Consider the following 25,744-nt stretch of genomic DNA (forward strand, 5'->3'; position numbering starts at 1 on the left):
CGTGCCAATCTGTGTTGACGGCGAATATCGGCGTCGTATGAACAACGAGCTGTACCAACTATACAATGACATCAATGTAGTTGAACAAATCGAGATACAACGATTGCGATGGCTAGGCCATGTTATAAGAATGAGTGATGATGAACCCGCTAAAAAGGCGTATAAATACGGGCCGCATGGAGGTTCTCGCAGATCTGGAAGGCCAAAGCTTCGTTGGAGCGAACAAGTGAAACGAGATATCACAAAGCTACATATCCCAGATTGGGAAAATACAGCAGCAAACAGAGAGGATTGGAGATTTTTTCTTAGTTCGGCTTATGGAACAAATGTTCTGTAAAAGGCCAGCTAAGTAAGTAAGTAAGAATCGAACCCGGGCATTCAGTGTGTAAGGCGGGTTTTCTTACTATTGCACCACGGTGACATAATGTGTTCAATGTGTTCAAACTAGATAGAAGACACCTTTATAAAAATCTACGGTATTTTAATAGGAAAGGATGCGGGAGTAGATCAAATATCTGTTCAGTTATTATTAGACAGCGGAATCCTATGCAAATGCATATATGGTTAGGTAGGTCGTAGAGAAATCTGGTTAGACAGAAACTCGTTTTATCACAAAATAAAACGAATTTGGCTTTCCACCGGAAATTTGTCGGTATAGGTCCACGTCTTCAAGTAGCCCCCATAGAACGGTAGCTCTCGGATCGTTTTGAAATTTTTTGCAGAAGGTTCTTTTCACGGTGTCTATTACGTCGATAAAAGCTGAAGACACCAACTAAAACGGCAAATCCGCAAGATAACTCTTGCAGGAATTTTCTGATTGGTCCAAACTGTGTACATCGTATTATTTCACCCGGTCATGTAACAGCTTGAAATATGGACTATATTGGCCTACTCCGTCGGGTACCTCCCACACAAAATCCGGAAAAAGTGACCGGATCGTTTTGAATTTTTTGCAGTAAGCTTTCCTAGAGACCCGCTTTACACCGGTACATTTTTTCCGGACTCCAAGCTCCAAAATCCCTGCCGGCACATACTAAAATGGCCAGTGCGAAAGATAAAATCTTCCAAACTTAGTTTAACGTAAATTAATATTTAAAAATGTTTTAATATATGTCAATGATATGGTAAATCCCCTACCCTACCTACAAATTCTACGTAATTTGAAGCAAACTCGTGATATAAAATCGATATATTATAAATGCGGCATAATTATTGTGTTTGTTTCTGTTTTTTTTTTTGTCAGGTGCTGATGTTATATCTGAGTAAGCACAGCTGACTGATACTTTCTTACTTGATTTATTGAAATGTTGGGTTAGTATTAGACAGCGGAATTTTATGCAACCTCTATTTTTGATCCGATTTATGTCAAATTTTGAGACTGGCCATATTTTTGGATTCTGATTACATTGCAATCGAAACATATGACATATGCAAAACTATGCAAAATGCATACATTTTTGCATATGTAAAATTTATGCATTTTACATATTTTCTTTTGCAACAAATATTTCAATAATAGGTACAAAAATGTTTGTGGGTACAATTTTTCTGTTTTAAATTCTCTTCAAACAAGTCAATAAAATAGAGAAATCTATAATCACAGCCACAACCTTCAATATACCGACAGTCGGGAGGTATCGAGGTATCAAATTTAAGGTGAAAAGTTTTTTACCCCCAAGGAAGACTTAATACCAAATTTCAGCCATTTCGGAGGGATATTGATGACACAACCTTCAAAATACCGAAAATTGGGAGGTACCATTCTATGGGGGCTATATGAAGACGTGGACCTATACCTATAAATTTCAGGTGGAAAGTTTTATACCCACAACGAAGACAAAATGCCACATTTCAGTCATTTCGGTGTGATATTGAGGCCACAACCTTCAAAATACCGAAAATTGGGAGGTACCATTCTATGGGGGCTATATGAAGACGTGGACCTATACAGATAAATTTCAGTTGGAAAGTTTTATACCCCCAACGAAGACCTAATACTAAATTGCAGCCATTTCGGAGGGATATTGAGGGCACAACCTTCAAAATACCAGAAATCCGGAGGTACCGTTCTATGGGGGCTATATGAAGACGTGGACCTATACCGACAAATTTCAGGTGGAAAGTTTTATAGCCACAACGAAGACAAAAATGCCAAATTTCAGTCATTTCGGTGGGATATTGAGGCCACAACCTTCAAAATAACGAAAATCGGGAGGTACCATTCTATGGGGGCTATATGAAGACGTGGACCTATACAGATAAATTTCAGTTGGAAAGTTTTATACCCCCAACGAAGACCTAATACTAAATTTCAGCCATTTCGGAGGGATATTGAGGGCACAACCTTCAAAATACCAGAAATCCGGAGGTACCGTTCTATGGGGGCTATATGAAGACGTGGACCTATGCCGACAAATTTCATGTGGAATGTTTTATACCTCCAACGAAGACTAAATACCAATTTTCAGTCATTTCGGTGGGATATTGAGGCTACAACTTTCAAAATACCGAATATCGGTAGGTACCGTTCTATGGGGGCTATATGAAGTCGTGGTCCTATGCGGACAGATTTCAGTTGTAAAGTTGCACACCCCTAACGAAGACTTAATACTAAATTTCAGCCATTTCGGTGGGGTATTTAGACCACAAATCCTTGAATATATTTTTGTGTAGAGGCCTTTATTCGAGAGTAGACCATGTATAGTAGGCCGGGGCGATTTGAAAACCTTAATGGGCCCTTCGCGTTTCTGATTCCTGGGATTGAACTGAGCAAAAAAGTCTACTGGACCATATGTCTACCGCGAAAATCGAGCCTCCCGATTTTGACTTTAAGTTTTTTATTGACGTTTTTTGGATATTTTGGCATATATAGCAGCCAAACCATTGAGATTTGCGACCCAACACGAAGGCCAAAATTGTAGCCAACACAATAATTAAGAACTTTCTAGTACATCGCGAAATTATTGGAATGCTCCTTCAGGCAGTTTTGGCCTTGATAAAGTGTACATTTGTCGGCAAATATCGATAAATGACATTGTGCTACAAAAGTTGACCATAAAAATATTCAAGCGTTCTGATGCAAAATTATATCGTGTTGGGATCCATGGACAACGACAATGCCTGTAGTTTGTTTGGGTCACTTTGTTTTATTTTTTTATAACGGTAAAAGTAGTGAAAATCTGGGTTTCTTACATTTTCAAATTTAAACGGACATATCTTCTTTTTTTACAACGGATTTCTAGTTATCCTTCTTCCTTTTAAAGGGGCGAATAATATCTTTCGAACTAGTTATTATTTTTTAAATCGGTTAACAAATGGCTAAGTTATAGTGGTTTAAGTCTGAAAACCCCCACAAAAAAAAAAACTATAACTGAATTTCTCATAATTTTCAAAAATATAATGTTTTTTGTTATGTTCAATATTTATTTTGAAAATTGTGAGAAATTCAGTTATAGTTTTTTTGTGGGGGTTTTCAGACTTAAACCACTATAACTTAGCCATTTGTTAAACAAAAAACAAAAAACATTGTTCCACAACATCCCATACGGGACAACCGATTTAAAAAATAATAACTAGTTCGAAAGATATTATTCGCCCCTTTAAAAGGAAGAAGGATCACTAGAAATCCGTTGTGAAAAAAAGAAGATACATATGTCCGTTTAAATTTGAAAATGTAAGAAACCCAGATTTTCACTACTTTTAGTATTATAAAATAATAAAACGGAGTTACCCAATCGAAATAAATGCATTTTCGTCGTTCATCGATCCCAACACGATAGAATTTTGTATCAGAACGCTTGAATAATTTTCCGGTCAAATTTTGTAGCACAATGTCATTTATCGACATTTTCCGAAAAGTTTGCACATTCTTAAGGCCAAAACTGCCTGAAGGAGCGTTCCAATGCTTTTGCGATGTATTAAAGAGTTTTCAATTACTGTCTTGGCTACAATTTTTGTCTTTGTGTTGGATCGAAAATCTCAATGGTTTGGCTGTTATATGCCAAAATATCCAAAAAACGTCAACAAAAAACTTAACGTCAAAATCGGGAGGCTCGATTTTCACGGTAGATATATGGTCCAGTGGACTTTTTTGCTCAGTTCAATCGCAGGAATCAGAAACGCGAAGGGCTCATTAAGGTTTTTTTCCTTCCACACAAATCGCCCCACCCTAATGTATAGTCAGTCCAGGCCCAAATCTATATTTGAGAGAAATATTATGATGTACAAAATTTTGTATCAAATCGGTTGGATGGTTGGTTTGCTTACTTGGTGTCTATGATCTTCCTAGCATCAATTAGTATGTTATAATTGTTCCGCAGACATCCCATGCGGGACAAGGGAGACTTCTCTCATATCAATGAGTGCACCCCGATTCATATTAGCTCAATGATACGGGACCTACTGTTTATTGCCGAGTCCGAACGGCGTGTCTTAAGACACCACTTGTAGAGAAGTTTTACATGGCTGAAATACTCAGGAAATGTCGCCAACATTACTGAGGGGTATTTTTCCACCGTTGAAATGTTTGATGTTGGGAATCGAACCCACGACCTTCAATGTGCAAGGCGGGTGTGCATACCATTGCTTCACGGTGTGGTGTTAAAACTGTCTTTTGTAGTCTTAAGGTCTGTATTCATACTATTCAAATTAACATCCTAGAGGCGGAGGTAGAGCTGGCAAACCATCGATGGAAATATCGATATTATCGATACTTAATTTTTTACGCCAATATCGACGAATAGTTTTTTATATCGATATTATCGGTCATTGTTATATCCTCAGCCCTTAGGCTGACGAGGACATATACCAAAAATGTACCTCATCGAAATAAAGGTTTTAGACCTCAAGTATTTTTGACTATTTGGAGTCGAATTAACATTTAAGAGTCCGTCCGTCTGTCTGTCGGACTGTCTGGCTGGTGATCACGATTTCGTAATATTTTGCTCAAGCTTAGTATAAGTTCGAATATGGACCATATCGGTGCACTTCTTCGAGTACCTACCCCACAAAAGTTCAATTTTTTCTGCAAAATGGTGTGAACGATAACTATCGAAGAGATCAATCGATGTGGTCCAAACTTTGCACGTCGTATTCATCCTTCCAGATATAGATGGGCTTCGAATATGGATTATATCGGCTTACTCCTTCGGGTAGATCCCACAGAAAATTTGGAACAAGTGATGTTTAAGAGGTCCTCTCGGACCTGCATTTTCTTCTGTTTCTTCTGCATTTTCTTATAAACGTGTTTTAAATAACCGCGGCCGTATTTTTTTGAAATTTCTTGCACCGATCAACACGGGATCCGACGAGAAAAACCCCATTTTTGGCGCCAAGTGTTCATGCAATATCAAATGTTAGTTGGTGGAATAAACGCCCAAGGATGCCTCTATCTCACGGTACATAACATAGCGATCTTGCATTATTCGTTCACGCATGGCTTAATTTTTTCTGGCACCACGACCGTTTTTGGGCGACCTTCAAGAACTTGGTTTTTTTCCGAATATCGGCCACGATTGAATTCATTAAACCAGTTTTTCATAGTTCTATAGGATGGTCTTTTATTGACATACAAAGATTTTATTTGATCGATGCACTCTTTCCGTGATTATCCACGTCGAAATTTGTGAAAAATTATTGGTCGAAAATGTTCACAAGTAAATTCCAATTTGTTTTGCAAAGTGATTTTTCAAGTCACTGTAAACAACACAACGCATGGTTGTATGTTAAACTGTCCTGAGTACGCTTAGGCTAAAAACTGTCAAACTTTAAAAAAAAATGTCAGATGACGACTGCCGACACTGCGTGTTGCCTAGGCTGCGAAATGTAAACAAAACACATTTGTCGGCCATTTTGGATTCTAAATAAGTAGGAGTACGAAATCTACGATAGTATCGATTTTATCGATATTTTGAAACGGAAATATCGAAAAAATCGAATGCGGCCGATATCGATTGTTTGCCAGCTCTAGGCGGAGGTTGTAGATCAGGCTGTCGACTGTTAATTACTGCATGGGCAATCTACATCGTTGCTGTTATTTAAAACAAATTTGTTTGACAATATTTAATACAAGGTGCATCCTTTAAACCAGATATAGCCCTATAAACGTCATAGGGACTTGTGATCTCAGTCCGCAACTCTATTTTTGACCGAGTTCCGAAGAAACACCCTCTTTTTCAGTAAATTACACCGAAGTAAAACCCTCCGAAGTAAACCGTCCAGCATCGGTAGAGCGAAAGGATAAATTTTCCTCTTTTGTAAAGAGAACCAGCTGTGTCTTTGGGTCCAAACGTAGATATTACATCCCATAAACTGGCGCAGCTGCCAATACTGAATAATATCGAAGAACTGAATGCCAATAAAATAACTTGCCTTTGCTGTTTAAGCAAAAGATAACAAAATGTTTTATTAAATAATTTGATAATAAATTGTGTGTATTAGAGGTGGCAAACTTATCGATAGTCCGACTATCGTTTTGATTGCTGTCATAAAATAAAGGTTACATCGGCCACCAAAATATGCTGTTTGGGTTATCTGTCGCGAATTATTGGAAAAACAATTGTTTTGGAGTCCGAAATAAGGAATGCTTTACGACAGCGATCTTAAAGATAGTCGGACTATCGATAGTTTGCCAGCTCTAGTGTGTATTTTATTATTAGCATTAATTACTGCTAGTGCTACTGTCTTTTGATGACGTATTGATAACAGACAAAAAACCCTCGGTTTGTTTGGTATCCGTCGATGCTGTGAATTTTTGGGGTTAACAAGTTTATTGGCCGCATAAAAAAAAAGTTGTCACACAACTCCACCATTTGAGTCACACAATAGACGATAGTTAAACAAATTATACACAAAACTAATAATGTTTTATGTCAAATAGTTTGTTTTTGTTTTATTAATTATTATAATTTACCAACTAACTCATTTATAATTGGACGTTTAAAATTATGAGAATTTTTGTCTATTCTGCAGCTATTAATCTCCGAATAAAGTAATTTGTTTTGTCTAAGTTTGTGTCTTAAATCTTTTGTTTGTTAATTTAATTATGGCATTTATAGTTGACAAATGATTTCAATTGCAATACTAATCATGTTCTTTTCATGCATAGATCATGTGACAGACAAGAAAATAATGATAAATGTATTGAAAACAAGAAATGGGAATTAAAAATATTTTTAGAAAAATAACCTGAGGACTGTAGATATAAATAAGATTTCCAAAACAGGGGACTTTTTTTAAATTATGTATAATAATTTGTTGTATTAATATACCCGTCAGGTAACCACAGCTGAGTGCTACCAGATGCCTTCACATACTAAGTTACATAAGAAAATAATAATTCATACATACTATGTATGTATATATTATGTTGGACCTCTTTTTTCTAGATCATGAAGATTCCTCCTAACATGCCTGAGGCCCTCCGTCTTATCCTCCATATTAGAAAGATTCTCACGATAACACCCAAGTAAGCACGTTGCCGTAATGGAAGAATCTGACATGAAGAGTTGGAGTTCTGACAGGTTTGAATATTATTCCATTGCATGGCACATATGTATATTTGCGGACCACATAGCTTACCACAGACCGACCTATCGCATTATATGTGGTCAAAAAGGTTTTTCCAGGTTTACATCTCAGCTTATCGCAAATAACTGTGGCATGCACGGACGTCGTGAACATATTCTCGATTGTGACTCTCAGAATATTGGAGTAATTAGTGTCTTAAATTCTGCTACCGTCGAGCAGGACATTCAGTTCAGTCCTAAACTCCGCAATACAGGTTGAGAACTCAGTGGCCATAGATTAAGTAGCGAATTTTTGCATATTCCTCGCGCAAAAAAGGTGCGCAGATCGCTTAAACAGGAGTCCAGCATTTCACAACAAATGACATTAGGAAGAGGTTAAACAGTTTCGGAAATATCAACTCACCTTGTTGTTGTTGTAGGAACGCAAATATATTCGTTCGTATATTTTATTCAAATATCTGGTACCGGTTCCTCTGTTTCCAGATTCAAAAACCTGGACAGGCTGCTTCCATAAAGAATCAGGACAGGTAAGTGCGGTTAGCTGGGCATCTAACGAAATGCAACTTCTACATGGGTATCGTGGCATTAATTTGGGCCTAATATGAATTGTGTCGTTGGGAAAATTACTGGTCTAAAACCACTCGTGTTTGTCTTGGCAACTGACGTTCTTCTGCTGCGATGAATGTGGGGATGGTTTCCGAGTACGAGATTCACACTGTACCTTTATACTGCCTGCATAACTGCATCTGTATGAATACTATTTAAGCTTGCCTGATAGGCTCGTTGATCTAGAGGTTTTCGTTTATACCGTTGGACCTATGCAGTTCAGTTCATGAAAATCTTTCCTGATGTGCCTGGGTGGGGGAAATCTGTCTACTAGATCGTTGCAGTAACTCCCAAGCAGGTATTGCATCAAAAACATCTTGCTGTGTTATTGTACCGGTAAAAAACTTCTCCGCATGAAGATGGTTCACTGGTTTCATGAGGAGCACCCTGTTGCAGTCCTGATGGCGGCATTATGGCAGGATTGAATATTCTTTCTCTGCGTACCGTTAAAATTTGTATGTCACACTGGCCCCACGTAGCTTACCACAGACCTGCCTATTACTTGATAATATGTCAACAAGGTTTCTATTTCAGCACCTCAAGTGCTGCCGGCCAGCAACTTGATCGACCATGTTTTTGCGCGGACGTCTTAAACATGCAGTCGAACATTACATCCAACATCTTGGGGTAGTTAGTTGTTGTTGTAACATTGTTTATTATTGTGTGTTTTCGTGTTCGTTCTTCTGCTCAATATGGCTCTGGAATCCAGAATCCAGAGTCTGGATCTATCTCCAGTTCAAGGAAAGTGGCTGCTTTGATGGGATGTAACCACATATCTAATGAATAGTTAGTAGTAGGTTTGGCAGGTGCAGTGTATTATCCGGCCTGTGGCGCATGCTGATGTTTGCACGGCGCGACCACTATCCGCCTATTAAGAATTTAGGCTACTGCAATATCCCAAGCGTAGTTGAGCCAAAACTACTGTGGTCTGTCGTAGAAGCTGACGCTCCTCAGCTGCGATAGATGGGGGATGTACTCCAAGGACTTTATTTACACTGTATTTGCCTATGGCCTTAACAACTGTGTCCGTGTGAATGCTATTCACAACTGCCTGATATGCCTGTTGATCTAGGGGTTCTCTCCTCCATCCTCCAGATGGTGATTGGGATAGCTCTCACGGTAACACCCAAGCAAGTACTGCAACGAAAGCATATCATTGTGTTCCTGTATCTTTGCTACCTCGTGTAGATGGTCCACTGAAGACTTGAGGAGGCACCTGTTGCTGTTCTCAGGGCGGCATTCTGACAAGTTTGAATCTTTTTCCAATGCATATCAACTAAATTCGGGAACCAAACTGGCGCCGCATAGCTTACCACAGACCGACCTATCGCATTTTATGTGGTCAACAAGGTTTCTTTATCTGAGCCTCAAGTACTGCCGGCTAGGGACTTGAGGACCTTGTTTCTGCATTTCAGTTTTTTCGCAGATAGCTGCGGCATGAGCGGACGACGTGAACGAAGTGTCGAATGTGGTCCCAAGAATTTTGTGCCTGACAGTATCAAAGGCTTTTGATAAGTCAAGCGCTACCATCACCGTTCTTTCACACGGCCTATCCTGATTGAGTCCTCGACAAATATGTATATGTGGAGATGGCGTGCAGCGCTGTTGTCGTGCTGTGCTGCTTACGGAATTCATGCTGATGATCGGCAACTAGATAGCTATTTATGACGCTGAACATGTACATGGGGTAGTTAGTAGTCGGGATCAGGGGGAGTCTTATTTCAGCAGTCCAGGTGGTGAAAAGTGGATTTAGCGGCCGATATTTTTATATTTCTAGGAGGGAAGAACTGCACTAAGTCAGCAATGTAGACATTTAACCTATTAAATATGTCATCTACGATAGGATCCGACGCCAAAAACGTACAATCAGAAAGATAAATGCTAAATAGTTCCAGAGATATCACCCCGCCCTCGACAACACTGGCTAGAGGGAAGTCTTCTATATATTCTTGAACAGCTTGGCATGCTTAATTGTATCGAAAGGTTTTGATAGGTTAAGGGCCACCATAACTGTTCGGTCGCACGGCCTGCACTGTAATGCTGTTGTTATGTATTTTCCGAAACCCATGCTGATGCTGGACAACTGGGAAACCACTTCTCATCATGGGGAGAAGTAATGTCTCTAGAATCTTGGCTACTGGCGACAAGATTGGAGATCGGCCTGTACCATTCACCTCTGCTGACATCCTTATTGTTGTTGTAGCAGCATGAACCTACGTAGAAGTATAGGTTTGATGCTGGGTTTGGCTGGCCGCAATACTATGGTTTCGGGTCAATCCGCTACGAAAGAAACAGCTGCCGTGGGATTGTTGACATCCATGCTGCTGTTGTGCTGTGCATTTTCCGGAATCCATGCTGATGTTTGGCAGCTGGGAAACTGCTTCTCATCATGGAGAAGAGTATTTGGCTCTAAAATCTTTGCTACTGGTGACAAAAGGGAGATCGGCCAGTACGATTCACCTCTACTGGCATCCTTGCCTGGCTTCAGAATCGGGACCACCCGCCAACTTTCCGGGCTTCTGTTACAATAAGTGTGGCTAACGATAGATTGAGGGCACTTGTTAAATACTCCGGCCATTGTTAGTTTTGGTGGTATCCCGAAGGCTTTTCTTATACGGCGTTTCCACACTCCTCTACGCCCTATCATACTCGGAGTGCTCTATAAACTGCCGGTATAAGTAGCACTCTTACCTCTTCGCACCTGTTACTGTCACGCAGTTGAAAGTAACAGCTATTCTATCATCTTTTTTTCGACCAGAAGGTAGGTAGTGAGCGGCTGCAGCAGTGATCATGTCCCGGAAAGTTCTCTTACCTACCCAAGGATCTGAGGGAATGGATAGCTCTCTAATGCGATGGTTCAGAAAAGTACGGCGATCAAAGGTTATGAAGTCGGGTGGTCTGTTTACGGAGACGATGATCGGAAGATGGTCTGATCCAAGGGGAATGACGGGTTGGCAGGACACGTCATTTACCACAATGGTGATGTCTGGCGAACTGTGATAGTCTTTTCTTATCCTCTTAGGAGCGTCTTCTTTCAGCGTGTAAAATATGGAGCTACCATTTTGCTCGGCCAGCGTTGTGCCCCTCTGGCCATAGCCTAGGACGGATTGCCAAAGCTCATGATGGTCATTAAGTCTCCTAGCACCCATTCCCACACTTTACTGCTAACCTTATATATTTCTGCGGGATGGTTTCGACCGCACGCATCATTCGATCAGCAATCAATCAATTTCCCTCAACATCATTAAACGATCGGTTTCTCTGGATGACAACGGGCTACGAGAGATAGCATTCGCCGCTGCGTTAAGCCTCCCTTTACGATATTCAAAGCCGAAATTGAAAGCCCAGCGCGTTTAGTAGGGAGTGTAGCCTTTTCAGCGAGTCGTGGTCCGTTATGACCGTAAATCGGTAGCACTTAAGGTATGGTCGCATCATTCTGATTCTTTCCGGTCGTCGAATACTTTATCTCCAATTCTGTAAGCGTTCTGCTCGCGTGAGCTATGACACATTCGTTGTCCCCGTGTTGTTGGAATAAAACGGCAACTAATCCTTCAAGCGTCGGTTTGAAGGAAGAAAGGGTGGTCAAAATCCGGACAGCGTAAAACGGGAGCCTCGGTTAGCACTTGCTTCAACTGGTCGAACACCATTTCCTGCTTTGAGGTTCAAGTCTATTTTACGCCCTTCTTCAGAAACCGGTTTAGTGGTCCGACTAGACTCGAGAAATTCGGTACAAAACGTCTGTACCACGATGCAATACCCAGTATTCGACGAAGCTCCTTTAGATTGCTGGGAGCGGGTAAGCTTCTCATAGCCTCCACCTTCTCCGCGTCCGTTCGTATTCCCTTCGATGTCACCAGGTGTCCTAGGTAACGGATACAGGTTCGCACAAAGTCACACTTCTCGAAATTCACCCACATTTCCGCTCTTTCCGGTCTCCGGAACACCTTCTCTAGAGTGTACAGATGCCCGTCAAACGTTCGACCTAGATCAATTATCTCGACCAGATATACGAAAACTAGGGGATGCAAATCGGGGCCAATAATAACATCGAGTGCTCTCTGGAACGAGGCTGGCGCAGAATACAGCCCGACCGTCATCATCATCCATTGGAACGGTGAAAACGGTGTATGGGCCCGGGACGGTGAAAGCGGTGTATGGGCGCAACGTTTTCCCTAGAGGTATTTGCCAATAGCAGCTCTTGAGATCCAACGACGAGATAAATGCTCTTTCAACTGGTCCAGGATCGCATTGATCTAAGGCAGATGATACGCGTCTCGTTGGCTGGCGGCGTTTAGTTGGGATAATCTATGCACAACCGCCATCCTCCAAGTTTCTTTCGTGCCAGCACAATGAGGGAACTGTAAGGACTATGCGATACCCCAATCCGGTTCTCAGCAAGAAGTGCATCAACTTCTTCATTTATAATTGCCATCATCACCGTATAACGAGGCATATATTGCTATTTGATAGGGTTATGGTGTCGAAGCTTAATGTGATGTTGGGCCATGGCGCACAATCCTTTACATTTCCCGAACGTGTCTTAGTGAAATTGTAACAGGGCATTCTGCCGATGGTTCTCATCGGGAGACAGGAAATCCCTCTCAGTTAGATAGTGCAAGTAGTGTATGCTGGATCGGTTGCAAATTCTTGCCCGTGAGACGACGTTTCCATCTATCCCTAGTACCAGGGGCTCGGCCCGTGTCGACAGGACCGTCGGCTTGGGTTACCTTGTCTTATGATTGGATATAGACCACGGGATATACTTTGCCGCACGTAGCCATATGCTGGTCGGCTAGTTCCACCTCGCGGATAGTAGCAATTGCAACCACTCCATTGAGCTCCAAGAATTTTCCTACCGAGCTGTCGATGTAAGTGAGGGATGCTCCGGTATCCACGAGAGCCCATAGTCTCCGGCCATAGATGTCTATCCATATGTATGTAGTATCGTCCATGACGATCAACGTCCATATCTTTTCTGTTTCGGCATTCGCAATTCATGGAGAGGACCCCGTCTTAGCCGCAGTATGAGCAAAATATGCTCCCTTCGTTTCTACATTCGAATCGCCTATGTCCGCCTAGTTTGTTGCGGAGACCGTTGCAATTGAATTGCAGGGATGATGCATTTCCATTTGTTTCTTAATTCCAAATTCGACTGAAGTTTACATAAATGTATATCAGATTATCCAATGTCCTGCGACACCAACACTGTCCGATCGCATGGCTTGTTCTGGTTAAGTCCTCGACTAATATGTGTGGAGATTGCCATCACTGTTTTTATAATAAAACTAAAATGATGATTTCTGACAGAAAAGTGAATGCAATAAATGTCCCTACACATGTAACCAACCGCTTAAAATGTCTACATATATCAAGGAATGCTTGTTGCTGAATCCCGTCAGATGCGTGCTGAAACTCATGTAAATCACAACTTAATTGCAATATTTTTGACATTATAAATAAAAAAAATATAATTGGTGGCGGGATGGTGTAACACTTCTACTTTCTCTATTTGTTGGATTGTGTAATGCCAATTTTGTTTTGTTGGCTTGGCTAGTTTTCTTATCTTGCGGTGTAGAAGTTGATCAATTAAAATGACTTTTGTTTAAATTGTCATTTATAATAAAAAATTGTTGTGGCCACAGTTAACTAAAACCTTAAATGGTCTTGAAAACCAACGATGACATCTTCTGAAAGATTGTCCATTAGATGATGAGCTATGTATGGTGTTTTTTGCTTAGCTTAGCTTCTGATGAATAGGTGACATTTTACACTGATGATGTTGCCGATAATGTCGTTTAAAATGTGATGTTTCTTTATTTAATAACAGAAGAAGAAGAAAAAAAACTTGGCAACAATTTATGTGGTAACCACATTAACATTGTAGAGAGCCGGCTCAGCAGCTCAGCTAACAAGCTAGTTAGAAATCCGCTAAGTGATAGCCAAGCTGTCTTTTTTTTTTGCTGCCTAAGCCGACAAATTGTGTTCACATTTAGTTTTGGCTTAGCATGGCTCAAGTAGAAAAATGTCTTGAATAACGTGACACTTGTTGGCATCACTTGACCATATAAATAGATATATGTATGTATAGATGTATGTATGTTTCGTATTGTGCGGTTTCTGTTATGCGTTTTTTCCATCTGCTCTAACAAATGTTTGTTTCGCTCGATTAATTCTTACTTTATTTATTAGATGAAGATGTACTGTGGTGTGGCCTTCGAAATTATCACAACCACACTATACGAATATTTCTTACCAACATATCTATGGTTGCAGATAGATACCATATTTACCTCAACAATATGAGACTTTATTTTTTATCGCAGTGTCCTTACAGTTTGACGAAAATAAAGAAGTTTATGCATAACCATTGTGGAAATGTTGAATTTTCGATATAGCGGATTCCTGATCTGCTCAATATAGTTGCCCGAGAGATCCTAATAACCTATATGTAAATCGTCTACACTCGACTAGTAGAGTTTTGGAGGATCTAGAGGGAACCACGTTTGTGGATTTTTATACCGTCCACCATAATATGGAGGGTATATTTAAATTTGTCATTACGTTTGTAACACATCGAAATATGCATCGGAGACCCTGTAAAGTATATATATTCTTGATCAGGGTACAATTCTAAGTCGATATAACCATATCCGTCTGTCCGTTCGTCTATTTGTTGAAATCAAGATACAGCTCGCAATTTTTATGATAGAGCTTTGTGATTTGGTATAGAAGTTTCGATCACTCCTAGGATGTTTGGTATTGTAAATGGACTATATCGGTTCACGTTTTGATATAGCCCTCCATAGAACGGTACCTCCCGAATTTCGGTATTTTTAAGGTTTTAGCTTCCTTATCTCAGCGAAATGGCTGAAATTTCGTACATAGTCTTCGTTGGAGGTATAAAACTTACCCGCAGAATCTTGTCGGTATAGGCCTACGCCTTCATATAGCCCCCATAGAACGGTACCTCCCGAGTTTCGGTATTTTGAAGGTTTTAGCTTCATTATCTTACAGAAATGGCAGAAATTTGGTACTTAGTCTTCGTTGGGGGTATAAAACTTTCCCCCAGAATTTTGTGTGTATAGGTCGACATATACATATAGCCCCCATAGAACGGTACCTCCCGACTTTCGGTATTTCGAAGGTTTTAGCTTCTTCATTCTCTATAAACTGCCTCTTTGGTCCGCTCTGTTACTAGTCTCGTCACATCTGCTGGGGCATTTGGTCTAATTTAGGGTATTCGACCAGGAGATATGTAGCGAGCGGCTGCAGCTGCGATGATGTACCGGACAATTTTCTACACGAGCATTTAAGGGAATGGGCAGATTTCTATTGCGGTGATCAGTAAATTATCTAAACTCTTGCCGATCACTTTTTCTATAATTCTTAAAAACACGACGTTCAGAGGTTTTGAAGTCGGGTAGTCTGTTAACGGAAATGATAATATGAAGTTTGTCTGATTCAAGCAAAATGCCGGGTTGTAAAGACACGTTATTTATCAGACCGGGTGCCACAATGGCAGTCTCCTCTTATTTTCGTAGAACCGTCTTCTTTTACCATGCAAAATGTAGAGCTGTCAATTTGCTCGGACGCCACTGTATCCCTAAGGTCATTGCTTAAGACGGAGTGGCAAAGCTCATGATGAGCATTGAAGTTACCTAGTGACAGTCGGTTATTGTTCTCCAAAAGCGAACTAATGTCAGGCATATCATGTATAAGCGCCTCTACCTCGGCAGTCTCATACTAAACTGCTAATCCCATACATTCCATTGATGGGTCACAGGAATCAAGCTCAAGAGAGATAGGTCTGTACTGAAAAAACTGGTATATAAGGAAGGGAAATCCTCCTCCCCCTGTTTCTTTTAGAATCCTTCCGAAAAACGTTGTAATCTTTCTCTGACCATAATGCTTCTCCGACTAATAAAATCTACATATACATATAATGCCCCCCAAAGTTTCAGGAAAGATAAAATTCCGGACAACATTTGGGATAATTTATTATTGACGGAGAGGAGAGAGAGTTTTGTCCATACAATAGTGATACATGTTTTCACCACCTCCAGTCAAAATACTTCGCCGACAATTGGTAATGTAGAATCTTCCATCAAAAAGACGGATGGTTTGCTGGTATCTCTGACATCCAAAAATGCCAAAGCAAAAGTAGCAATGAACAAAAAAGTGTACCGAAAGATAGGTGCAGGCGGTACAATAAAAAGGATCCAAAAATCATCAGTGAAAGGGAATTTCAGCTGATACGAACGCTTCTCACGTTTGTGAGAAAGTAAGAGTGAACTTACTATCAGCAAAATTGCCACACCAAGTGCAGTAGTGACACCTGTGGAGATTCTTATTGTTTGGTGACAGTACGATTTGTCAAATCCTCAACCTAGGAAGGCTGATAAAGTGTCAAGGCCGTTTCTTAATCCAAAGGTGATAACTCTGGTGGTTGAGAAGGTGTTGAAACCTTTAGATCCTGGTCTCAATGCAAATGATAAGTCTTCAATCAAAGGGGGCTAAGTTACCGTCTCCCAAGAACACTGTGAAAAAGGCGAAGAGTGCATCTGCATCTGGCCTCTTCAGGTGCATCACGTTCAAACCCCATACCAGAGTGATGGAGGTGGGACAAAGGTGATGGGTCTGTGACAGCCTCGACCACTTCGAAGGCTGCTAGTCCACAGTCGACCGACCCGAAACTACGAATAATGGTCGTGAAGAGGGTGAGGTCGTCTGATGAACATCTGCCTGTCGCGAAGAAGTCATCACCGGTCCATATAGTGAGAGAATCACTACTGAAGAGCCAAAAATCCCTTCATTCGGTGAATATTCGTAGGAACCCTGTACGTATGGGAAGGCAAGCAAGGTTAGTCCGAACCTTGCTCGGTTGGTCCCGAATGATCTCAGGGTTGCGATAATTGACACGACTTATCGCAATGGATGTATCAGTGATAGTCATTGGTAGCTAATCAATCGGAAGACAAGAACGTACGGGTCAGTCCTGTACAAAGGATTCAAGGCGATTAACTGCAAGAATAAGGAACTAATCGGTTGCTTTTCTTATGTAAACAGTTAATGGTATTGGCTCACTTGGTGAAGGCAGTAATCTGTCGGCCGTACCTGTTGCTGCGGTCCCATGATAACGGTGACAATAACTTCAGTGTATGTGCCTTCTACTTTGATGGAGTAACTGAAGTTTGTCGTATACCAGAACTTCGGTCCTCAGATAGGAAGTTGGAGATTTATAAATTCCTTTCATGTCATTTTATTCGGTCATAGTAGGTTGTTTAAGAATTTATGGGGCATTAAGTAGGGAAGCATGGACTTGTCCACAAAAAAATATATAACTTTAATACGGACCACTAGGACAACCTTCGTTGAAAATATAAATTACAATCCACAAACAGCCCTTAAATTTCGAAATTTGTGAACTTTTGTGGGGAAGGTACCCGAAGCAGTTGTACGATGTAAACCTTCTTGGAATTTGAGGTACGCTGAGAAACAATATTACGATTTGCAAAGTTTCGGATACTCAATTCTAAGTTACCGTGCTCATCAATCATTTTAGTTAATACCGGCAGGGGTTTTAGAACTATCGAGACATTATGTCGGGAAGCATGCACTTGCCAACAAAAAATATATATGTAACTGTAATCAGGATCACAAGTATTATCATCGGTAAAACATCTAAAATGATTCTCGAACAGCTCGTAAATTGAATTCTGAGGGACAGACCCGAAGAACAACTATAAGCATTGCCAGTCAAGGAAATGTTCAATCCCACGGCAGCGGGCTCTTTCGTACCGGGGTGGTACAAAAATCATCGGTAGAAAGTTGAAAGGTTTGTGGTGGATCGATGGGAAAATAATCAGCAATATTGAACGATTTTTGACTGATTCAAGGGGACAATTGTCTTGGATATTAAAAGGTTCGAGAGGACAATAAAAATCGATTTTGAAAGAATTCGTGGTGGTTCGAGAGGAAAGGGTGTTAAATCTCGTCTCGAGGAGACGATAATCATCGATTTTGAAAGGATTTTGGGTGGCTCGATTGAACATTTGCTTTCAATATCAACAATATCCCCTCAAACCACACAATATCCTTTCAGAGTCGATAATTTGTGCAAGTCGTGGAGTTTTAAGGGTTTTCGGGTGGCTTAAGGGGTCAATAACCTTTTAAAGACTTTTGGGTTGCACAAGGGGAAAATAATTATAGATTTTAAAAGTATTTCGAGTGACTCTAGTGGACATTGGTCGTCTATTTTGAAAGGTTTTTGTGTGGCTCGGATGATATTAGTCGTGCCAAGGCAAGTTCATCTTTACACCAGCTACCACAAAGGGTATGTTCTGATGGCCCATTCTTAAAAATCCCCGCATCTAAACTGTTAAAATTAAAAATCTGTATACGGAGATCAGTTCAGAAAGGATAGCTAGTTCCCTCATATCAGAGAGTGTAGCCTGATCATTTTCTTTTAGGTCAATGATATGGGATCTTCCTATTGTCGTGGCTTTAATCCACATTGAAAAATATGATGTTGTCTTGTCGGAGACTTGAAATTGTCATCTTTCCAACACAATGTGTGTCTGAATTCCTTGTATAATGTTAGCACAGATTTGATAAACCCTAAAAAAACATTTCTAAAAAATTGGAAAAAATTAAATTTTAAAAGATAACCCATCGAACAAATTTTCCCCAAACACCACTGTTCAATGCGTTAGAGACCGCAATTGCGGTTAATTTTTGTGTTGTTTATGTTGTTGTTGCAAAAACAATTTAACTCACATGTTTTTATGTGGTAACACATAAATTTGTAGAAAAAAATCTGATAGCACTAACAACGAAAAAACCAGTCTTGTTGCAAACTGTTTTTTTCTGCTGGATTTCGTCTGGCCATCATTAGTGTCATATTCGGAAAATACCCACTGCGTATGAGCAGAAAAAAAACTAACTGGGAAACAGAAAAAGAAAAACCATACACACTTACCGGCTTCAATTAACAGCACCTTCCATTGGGCTACTTCGGATAAACGTGAGGCAACCACAGAACCGGCTGAGCCGCCACCAATCACAACGAAATCATATTCATAATCGGGTTCGGAGCGAAACTGTAAGCATGGGAGAAGAGATAAAAGGAAAAATTGATAATTATTGAAATGAATACATAAATGAAGGTGTAGTTTGAGAGGCATGGGAGAAAAAAGCACATGACTTCTCCCACTACTCCAATTGTTTCAGGTGTTTTTGTTTTTTCTCTTTTTTCACTTACCCTTGAACTAGCTCGACCACAAGGATCCTCAAGATCACATTGCGACCGCACAAAGACCTCCAGCAATCCCATAAATAACATAAAAGCACTGCCACCGCATGTTGCTGCCAATGTAGGTCCGGTAGGCACCCCCACCAGACAATCACACGAATTGCTGGCCATTTTTATTCAACCTCAAAAGTTACCTTTCGTTTTCAATTTGAAAAAAAAAAACTCTGTCAGTAGAGTGAGTGGTCGGTCGGTTATATGTTTTTTTTTTGTTGCTGTTGTAGATTTTTGAGGTTAACACCTAACGGTTGCTGTAATAAAAATTTAAACAAAAATTAATACATAAAAATTATTGTAATTATGTTGTTAATATTGTTGTTGTTGTTTTTCACGATGTTTAGTATATTGTGTCCTATATGTCACAAGGATCTGCATTTTCGTGGAGATTCTAATAAGAATCGTAGGATGGCTGAGGTCAATGTTTAAATAGTTTGGGTTTAAATGCGTGTTATAGATTAGGTTGAAAAGAGTGGCGATGAATAATCGCCACTTGTCCTCCATACGGACATAAACTTAAGCCAGGGTAGGCCTGTTGTGCGCTACTACTTTTTTCTGGAGGAGGTTATATTAAAATTTTGTATTAATTTATCTTTGGAAATTCTGTGGCCTTTACAAAATCCCTTAACATTTTTTTAATTTCTGTGCCCTGATTTGGTTAAGTTCCTGAATTGTGTCGTTTCTTTGTTCTGAGGTTTGTCAAGTTGGGAATGACAGAGAAAAGCTTTGTTCCTTTACTTTTTTAATGGTAAAAGTGGTAAAGGAGAAAACTGTAAAAAATGCTCTCTTATGAACAGTTTTACCAGAAAAGTAAAAAAATGGTAGATCTGGTAGCTATGTTAAAAAAGAAACATACAAATTCAATTTTCTTATTTTATTTCACAGTTTTAAATTTTGTTTTTTCAACGTTCGCCTTTTTCTTCTGTTTTTGTTCATTTTTTCTTCATTGTCAAATAATCGTCAAACAAATGTCGAAACATCTGTTCTACAATTTTTTACCTGAAGAAATTTGTCTGGTAGCCTGTGGTAGAAGAGAAAGGCATTTTTGTTATCTCTCCTCTCTCACTCTCTTAAAAATTGCTTCCAGTTTAACACTTTTTGGGGTTTAGGGATGCTTTGCAGGTTAAAAATGGTAAAAATGGTAACCTCAGGTAAGTAAAGGAATACAACTAAAGTGTTTCAAAATTTCTTTATTTTATCCGCATGCCCTGAATCCGTTATTTTCTGTACAACCCATTTTGACATGGTATATATTCTATGCATCGGATTGATCGGAGGAATTTTCCTTGTATAGCAGAATACCTGCTCCCAGAATGCCCTTGATCTGTGTCAGGGTAGAAAATAACCCCAGGCCATTAATCTGTCTCAATTGCCAGATCCGAATTCACCACATTGCCAAAATCGCTAAATTATAGTGGATTCGTATTAGAAGCATCTCCTCTATGACCCTATTTCCAGAGTGCAGATATAGGTGTTATAATGCACTCATCTAAAATTGTTTCCAGTTTTATCGTCTGGTTCAATGACGTCAGAATATGAGACATCGCGGAGCCTGTTCAACAGCAACAAACATAGTAGCTTACATCTAACGGTGTTGTTTAACGCTTTGGAAATGCATCATTCCTGCAATTGTGTACTTTTCTGATTAATAAAAACATCAAGGTGGCTGTGATCTGGGGAACTAATCTCACCGATACCTGTAGCTCGCAACGTTTTGATGGTTACAATGCATTACAGAAGAATGAAAATCAGTCCTGAACAGACTGTCCTCACTTTAGCTAGACTCTCTTCACTGATAACTGATACATGAATTGTATGGGGGTAGTAGAAAAGTGTGGAACTGACATGGTAGAAGTGCTTAATGTGTATACGAGTATATCGCGATGAATAGTCCTGGCATACTTTAAATGCCTGATTTCGCTTTTTTTGGAGGGCAATAACCAACTACTTCTAGGGCTTCTTTTGACCAGAGATATACAGCGCTCACAGTTTAAACTGATAGCTTTATACTTTCACGCAAACGAAGACGCAGTTACGAGGATAAGGGATGATTGCCATATCGCCTTTGTGGGATCCGGTCTAATGATTGACGTGGCTTGACACCACTAATGCTACCTCGAGCCACCCAAAACCTTTCAAATTCCACTATAATTGTCCCTTCCTGCCATCCAAAATTATTTCAAGATCCACGATAAATGTCCCCTCGAACCATTCAGAAACCTTTCAATCATTTAAGCCCCACGACTAATGTCCAATCGAACCATCAACATATCTTTTAAAATCCACAACTACTGTCCCTTCGGGTCACCAACAAACCTCAAAATCGATAAATGCCCAAAATTGCTAATGTCCGCTCGACTCGCTCACAAACCTTCATCTACTCAAAAGCCTTTCAGATTCACGACTACTGTCTCCTCGCCCATCCCAAAAAGTTTTAAAAAACCCGTCCTTTGTTCAAAATCGATGATTATTTTCACCTCAACCCATCCAAAAACCTATCAAAAGTGATGATCCACAGATTACTGTCCTCTCCAATTACCCAAAAACCTTTCAAAATCTCCGGCTTTAGTTCCCTCGAGCCGCCTCTCTATCCACACAAAAACCTTTCAAAATCGATTATTATCATCTCCTCGACCCATCCAAAAACATGTCAAAATCGATGATGAATGATATCTCGAGCCATCCACAGCCCTTTCAAAATTCACGATTAATGTCCACCAGAGCCACCCATAAACCTTTCAAAATCCACGACTAATGTCCCCTTGAGCCGCCGAAAAATCGTTTAAACCCCACGACTAATGACCAATCGAACCACAAACACATCTTTTAAAATCCACAAATACTGTCCCTCAAAATCGATTGCTAATGTCCACTCGAACCACTCGCAAACCTTCAGCTGCTTAAAAGCCTTCCAAATCCACGACCACTGTCTCCTCAACCACCCAAAACCTTCTAAAATCGACTAATGGGGAGCCAACGTGGCACAATGCTGGTCCGCTTTGCACTTTATATGCCCGGGTTCGATTCCCAGGCCGGGCAAAATACCCCTCAGCTTAATATAGGCGACATTTTCTGAGTATTCCAGCCATGTACAACTTCTCTATAAGTGGTATTATAAGTAGACAGCGGAATCCTATGCAAATGCATATATGGTTAGGATGGTCGTAGAGAAAATCTGATTAGACAGAAACTCGTTTTATTACGAAATAAAACGAATTAGGCCCAGAAATTTTTGCATATTTTGCATATTCTGCATGTCGTGCATATTTTGACATATTTGTACATGTCTGCATAAAATTAGCATATGCAAAAATATATTCAAGGATTTGTGGTCTAAATATCCCACCAAAATGGCGGAAATTTTGTATTAAGTCTTCGTTAGGGGTATGCAACTTTACAACTGAAATCTGTCGGCATAGGTCCACGTCTTCATATAGCCCCCATAGAACGGTACCTACCGATATTCGGTATTTTGAAAGTTGTAGCCTCAATATCCCACCGAAATGACTGAAAATTGGTATTTAGTCTTCGTTGGAGGTATAAAACTTTCCACCTGAAATTTCTCGATATAGGTCCACGTCTTCATATAGCCCCCATAGAATGGTACCTCCCGATTTTCGGTATTTTGAAGGTTGTCGCCTCAATATCATACCGAAATGACTGAAATTTTGCATTTTGTCTTCGCTGTGGGTACAAAACTTTCCACCTGAAATTTGTCGGCATAGATCCATGTATTCATATAGCCCCCATAGAACGGTATCTCCGGAGTTGTGGTATTTGGAAGGCTGTGCCCTCAATATCCCTCCGAAATGGCTGAAATTTGGTACTTAGTCTTCGTTGGGGGTATAAAACTTTCCACCTGAAATTTATTGGTATAGGTCCACGTCTTCATATAGCCCCCATAGAACGGTACCTACCGATATTCGGTATTTTGAAAGTTGTAGCCTCAATATCCCACCGAAATGACTGAAAATTGGTATTTAGTCTTCGTTGGAGGTATAAAACTTTCCACCTGAAATTTCTCGATATCGGTCCACGTCTTCATATAGCCCCCATAGAATGGTACCTCCCGATTTTCGGTATTTTGAAGGTTGTGGCCTCAATATCATACCGAAATGACTGAAATTTTGCATTTTGTCTTCGCTGTGGGTACAAAACTTTCCACCTGAAATTTGTCGGCATAGATCCATGTATTCATATAGCCCCCATAGAACGGTATCTCCGGAGTTGTGGTATTTTGAAGTCTGTGCCCTCAATATCCCTCCGAAATGGCTGAAATTTGGTACTTAGTCTTCGTTGGGGGTATAAAACTTTCCACCTGAAATTTATTGGTATAGGTCCACGTCTTCATATAGCCCCCATAGAATGGTACCTTCCGATTTTCGGTATTTTGAAGGTTGTGGCCTCAATATCACACCGAAATAACTGAAATTTGGCATTTTGTCTTCGATGTGGATATAAAACATTCCACCTGAATTTTGTCGGTATAGGTCCACGTCTTCATGTAGCCCCCATAGAACTGTACCTCCAGATTTCCGGTATTTTGAAGGTTGTGCCTGTGGTTATACATTTCTCTATTTTATTGACTTGTCTGAAGAGAATTTTAAACAGAAAAATTGTACACACAAACATGTTTGTACCTATTATTGAAATATTTGTTGCATAAGAAAATATGTAAAATGCATAAATTTTGCATATGCAAAAATTTATGCATTTTGCATATGTCATATGTTTCGATTGCAATGTAATCAGAAGCCAAAAATATGCCTAGTCTCAAAATTTGACATGAATCGGACCAAAAATAGGGGTTGCATAAAATTCCGCTGTCTAATTATAAGACACGCCGTTCGGACTCGGCGATAAAAAGTAGGTCCCACATAATTGGGCTAATATGAATCGGCGTGCACTCATTGATATGAGAGAAGTCTCCTTTGTCCCTTCAGGGATGTGTATGGGAACATACATATATATAATGGATACCTCAGACCAACTCTCTATGATTGACATCAAAATTTTTGACCGCTGTAATTTTCTGAACAATGCGAAAGCTTGTATCTTAGACGCTTCATATCGTCTCGGTAACTGGTACTCGTTTGTTAAGTCTCGGATCCTGAGCTTAGGGTGGTTCTTAGCAAGAATCCTGCGCTTAGTACTCTTTATGCATCAAACAAGCTTCCTGCGCCTAACACCTTTCACGATCTTAGCAAGCTTCCTGTAAATGACACGATTCAAGCTCTAAAAAGTTCTCAGCGCTTAGTACGCTCACCGCTCTTACCTAGCTCCCTGCGCATAGTACGCTCTTGGAAAGTTCACAGCGCTTAGCAAGCTCCTGCCTGTCCGCTCCTACTAATCGAACTTTATCCCGACAGCAACTGGAGTACTTGCGAGCCGACTAACTCCGGCCACACCAACCCGAATACTTTTGAGACAACATCAATGCAATTATTTCCGAGCCGTGTGTAAACCATTCAATTACCTCCGAGAAAATATCAATTCGAACACTTCAGAGCTAATACCAACGCAGGAGCTTCTGAGTCGAGCAATAACGACAGCAAAAACCGACAGACAATGTGTACATCAGTATGAACTTCAAAATAATTTTCGTGTGTAAGCCATTCTATTATCTCCGTGATAATATCAATGCGAATATTTCAGAGCCGATACCAACACAGCAGCTTCCGAGTCGAGCCATAACGACAGCAAAACCCGACTGAAATTGTGTACCTCAGCATGAACTTCAAAATAATGTCCATTAAGCCGAACCAGCATTACGAACAAATCAAACTCTAGCGCGAAAAGAGACCATGTTTCTTCGCACACAGTGAATTAGAAGACGCAATTTCCAATGAAACACCACTGAAAGCTCATGGACGGCATATCCATGGTGATGCTAAAACACCTCCGCCTAGTAGCATTAGAATATCTCTCACAACTTCTAACACTCTAGATTAAAAAAATAATTGTACTAGATGTTTGGAAAGCTGCGAGAGTTATTCCGCTTCAAAAATCCGCTTCATAAACCGGCTAATGCAGGAGAAAGCTACCGCCCAATCTCCATACTGACGTCAATTGTCTGTCAAAGGTCTGGAAGTACTGATGTTTCCTAACCTGTCTCGACCATATACATCTGGCGAGCCAACAACATGGATTTAGGAAAGCAGATAGCACTACGACGGATTTAAATGACATTTATATTTAAATTTCGAATGGCCTCAACCTGATTCGACAGCCAGTGCACATTGCGATCGCTGTCGTAGACCTTTCAAATGTATTAGATACGATGGATCACTCGATTTTAATCAATATC

The 25,744-nt window shown here is 40.2% G+C and overlaps 1 protein-coding gene across 2 annotated transcripts in view; it reads right to left on the bottom strand.

The window, feature by feature from the left end:
• Gld (Glucose dehydrogenase) overlaps nucleotides 1–25,744 on the bottom strand; it is a 174,840-nt gene that overhangs the window by 19,390 nt on the left and 129,706 nt on the right. For both annotated transcript variants that reach the window (XM_073987154.1, XM_073987163.1), the window contains exons 4-5: nucleotides 19,393–19,691; nucleotides 19,111–19,231 (exon numbers count right to left, since the gene is read on the bottom strand). In XM_073987154.1, the coding sequence (XP_073843255.1) occupies nucleotides 19,111–19,231; nucleotides 19,393–19,554 (283 nt within the window). In that variant the 5' untranslated portion in view covers nucleotides 19,555–19,691. The remainder of the gene's footprint in view (nucleotides 1–19,110; nucleotides 19,232–19,392; nucleotides 19,692–25,744) is intronic.

This window comes from Musca autumnalis, unplaced genomic scaffold, assembly GCF_047663935.1.
Source record: "Musca autumnalis isolate F117 unplaced genomic scaffold, ASM4766393v1 scaffold_1, whole genome shotgun sequence".
NCBI classification, from domain to species: Eukaryota; Metazoa; Arthropoda; class Insecta; order Diptera; family Muscidae; genus Musca; species Musca autumnalis.